This window comes from Arachis ipaensis, chromosome B07, assembly GCF_000816755.2.
Source record: "Arachis ipaensis cultivar K30076 chromosome B07, Araip1.1, whole genome shotgun sequence".
Lineage (NCBI taxonomy): Eukaryota > Viridiplantae > Streptophyta > Magnoliopsida > Fabales > Fabaceae > Arachis > Arachis ipaensis.
Genome location: NC_029791.2, coordinates 26795522 through 26799681, shown reverse-complemented (window position 1 = coordinate 26799681; position 4160 = coordinate 26795522). Strand labels below are relative to the sequence as shown.

General features: G+C 33.7%; 1 protein-coding gene across 2 annotated transcripts in view; it reads left to right on the top strand.

Annotated features, from left to right (window-relative positions):
- Positions 1-4160, top strand: part of LOC107609300 (dehydrodolichyl diphosphate synthase 2) — a 19896-nt gene continuing 15736 nt past the window's right edge. The window contains exons 1-2 of one of the 2 annotated variants that reach the window (XM_021107526.1): positions 1-329; positions 1570-1945. In XM_021107526.1, the coding sequence (XP_020963185.1) occupies positions 226-329; positions 1570-1945 (480 nt within the window). In that variant the 5' untranslated portion in view covers positions 1-225. Of the gene's footprint in view, positions 343-1569; positions 1946-4160 lie in introns of both variants that reach the window. The other variant, XM_016311194.2, reaches the window with a different exon arrangement.

The following is a 4160-nucleotide window of genomic DNA, read 5'->3' as shown; positions in this document are numbered from 1 at the left end:
ATATACAACCATCACCAAGCGAAGGGTTCATTCATTTCCCTTCTTCAACTAGCTAATCTGCCCAAATACGGCACTGTTTAATTTGAAAGCGAAGCTATCACTTATCCACACAAACACTACTACTTTTCTCCCTTAACTGCTGCTTATGCTTATAAATAAAGCTTCTCTCTCAAAACAAGGACCTTCCCATTCTCGGTACCGTCATCATAACCGTATTTCTCAATAATGTTCTCGTTAAAATTCCCTATCCCAATTGAGAACACGTTAACTCCTCCTCCAAAAACCAATAATAATAATAATAATAATAATAATAATAATAATAATAATAATAATTACAATAAAGAAAATGAAGTCAACTGAAGAGAGTCAAGTTTCAATTAGGAGGCGCCGGTAATGATGATTTAAGGAAAGAAAGAGACCAGTTCAAAGTCAAGTAGCGTATCCATTAGTTTTGAAAATACTGTGATCTGTTTTGTGAAGAAGAAAGCGAGGAAATATTCTGAGAAGTTGTTGGTCTTTAAAACTCACGGTGTTTGGTATTTTGCATTACAATTTGAGGATGGTACTAATTTATGTTTTGCGGTTCTTTTTGGTTTCACATCTACTCCTCAACTGGGGTGTGAATGGGGACCGTGAAGAGTGTCCAGACTCGTTTGATTGTGGAAGTCTCGGCTCGTTTCACTTCCCTTTAACCACCGCAGAACGCCCTGATTGTGGTGCACTGGCCATCCATGGTTGCGATGATCATAAGCAACAGTCCCAGTACTTACTCATTGGAGGTGAAAAGTTTCCAGTTACACGGATTGGGAAGAAAAGTTTGTTCACTTCCAATCTTGTTTACGTTATTGACAATCATCTCTCCCAATATTTGGAATCAGGGAGCTGTAACGCCTTTACCCATAATATTACACTCCCTTCCGTCTCTCCTCTCATTGGTTTCTTCACTATCAGTAACAACGTTACTTTGTTCAAATGCAAGAGCAATCTCAACGTCAGCACGCCGCAAACTTACTTTAAAAATTCTACAAGCTGTGACTACGACATCGTTTTCGGCCCTCCTAATTCAGATGATGATGCATCTGTGTCCACGCACCCTTCCATTGCAGGATGCTCAAGTGTTGAGCTTCCCGCAGTGTATGGCCTTCCAATATCTGCAAACCCATTTGCGTTCTTAACTGCAGAAATTCCCATCCACTTCAATCCATCAGTTAAATGTGCCCAGTGTCGTCATGACACAAGGGTTCCGCATGGCCAATGTTTCCTTGACAGGGAAGGAAAACCTTACTGCGCTACAAGGTACGTTTCCATGCACCAATTGGCATAGTAGAAACTCAAGTGTAGTTAACTTCATGTAAAGTTAATAGTTGAGAGTCGTTAAATAATTTGAGAGGTTTGACTAAATTATCATCTAACAGCTCCTTATTATCCATTAACTTCACATGAAGTTAACGACACCTGAGTTTCTATCTTCCAAATTTAGTAAATAGGTCTTTTGCACGTCTGAAACAGTTCCCTATTTTACTTGCGCAGGAAGGACAAAAAAGGGACTCGGATGCTTGCACTCGCACTTAAATTTTCTGGATGTTCCTATTATTGTTCCGTTTATGCCAATGACAAACTCCGTGGAGGTATAATAAGGTCTCCTCCTACGTCGAATGTGGCGCTCCACAACAACGAAGCCTCCGTTGTTGGAGGGTGGCCAGAGACGACGGAGGCAAAGGAAGAGCCATTTCCGGAGGAGCTGAGAGCGGAGCTGATGCCGAAGCACGTGGCGGTGATAATGGACGGGAATAGGAGGTGGGCGAAGACAAGGGGTTTGTTTCCGTGGGCGGGTCATCAGGCTGGTGTGGAGGCGCTGAAGGAGGTGGTCAGGCTGTGCTGCAGCTGGGGGATTAAGGTCCTTACTGTCTTTGCGTTTTCTTCTGAAAATTGGATTCGCCCCAAGGTTAGTTAGCTACCTAGTCTTCTCATCTCATCTCATTCATATATCTAAACTTCATCGTGTAGTACCTTCTGAAAAATTAAGTATTGATCAATTTTGTTATGGAAAGATCAAATGCATTGTTATCTAAAAATAATAATAATGAATTGAATGATAATGTATCTTAAAATAATTAAGTTACGTGTCATTATTTAATTGATAAAACACGATAAAATATTTGATGAATTAAATTGATGTATACTTATTTTTTTAGAAATTATGTTTAATATTAATACAAATTTAAATTGAAAACTTTTAAATTTTCTTTTCAATAAAAGGTAAAGTATTAAATTGTCCCTTAAGTTTGTGTGTAATTTTATTTTAGTCCCTAAAATTTAAAGTGTCTTGTTTAAAGTTAAAAAAATTTCATTTAATTTCAATTTAATCCTATGATGAGGTTAAAGTTAAATAATTAACGAAATATTCTACACAACAGCAACACAAGAACAAGAACAATATCGATAATCTGAAAAAATAAGTACAGGTTCTAGAAGTACAAAATCAACTGTGAATGTATCAATATATTTATTTATCATTCTTGTTAGTTCTATAGAAAATATTTTATTTAAATTATAAGAAAAATGATATATAAATGTATTGATGCATTCAGGGTTGAGTTCTTGTTCTCCATATTATCGATCTTGTTTTTGTATGTCATGTAGGAAATTCTATTAATTATTTGACTTTGATATCACGGTAGGATTACACTGAAGCTAAATGAATTTTTTTTAATTCAAATAGGACACTTTAAACGTTAAGGACCAAAACAAAATTACGCCTAAACCTAGCAAACCAATTTAGTACTCTACCCTCTTAATAAATATACATTCAAATTTTCAAGTTTTAAATTTTTTAATAAAATTTCTTGTATATTAAAAACCCTAATTAAGAAGATTCATTGTTTAATCTGCTGCTAAAAAACGAGTAGAAGAAGCTATTGTCACATCTAATATACCATTCCCATTTAATTATATTTTTTTTTTCTAAAATGTCATTTTTTTAAGAATTAAATGTACAACTGTCATTCTCATAGTTACATTTTTTTATTAGTCATTTTTGTTTTATACAAAATTCTAAAAACCAAATCAGTCAGAATTTGTGATCAATTCCCAATTAACTTGGTCGAGACAATCAATTCACTTCAATTCTCAAAAACACACGATTTTATATGAAATCACTATATGTTAACATATGAAGGTATGTATATTTAATCTAATAAATATTAAAAATAACATAAAATGAAATCATTATTATTTAATTTGTGTGTGTTTAATCTAACGAATATTAACAGTCGTTAAACAATATTAAATAAATATATCCAATATTTTACCATTATGCATTTAAAAGACTAAATAACTTATTATAGAGTACATACATAATATTACAATTTTTAGAATAAACCCTCAAAAAATAATAATAATAATAATAGAGAAAGTCTAAGGAGCCAGCAGTTTTATTAAAAGTTGGCCAGCAGTTAACCATCAAAAGAGAAATGAGTAATCATACAGGAAGAATGCTAGGGGTCAGTAATTTTTGTGATTTGTAGCCATCAAATAGTCATCAATGATGATTTTAATGATGTGAAATTGGTGTGAGATTTCATCTAATGACTCACCTTTTTTTGTTGCTGCCAGAATTTAAAAAAATTGCTGGTCTCTTGGACTTTTCCATCATACAGCATTGGATGTTATCTCCTACCATTAAAAACATATATGATAACTAATTAATGACTACATATCACAAATTCTGCTGCGCCTAGCACTCCTCTCGTTATTATAATAATATGTCTATCTAATATATGTAGCTTTGACTTCATAAACACTAAATGGTTTGGTGCAGAGTATCCAATCATTTTTCTTTCACAGTCATAACTCATAATAGACCGCAAAATTCACAAGAAAACTGAAATCAGCTCAATGTCCCCACTAGCTAGTAAGATAATTTTAGTCTAACTCCACCGAACCTCCTAAAAGCATTTCCAGCTCGTAACGTACACAGAGATTGGTCCCATCCTAGTTAACCTTCATAATGGTATTTAATATTATTCCGCTCACTCATTTTAGAGCGTGTGTGTATAGATATATATACACTATCATTCAAAGTGCGAATAATTTCTTTTAATTATGAACTATCTTATTTTCAAACTAAAAAAAAAAAAAAACTAAGATAGTGTTTATTT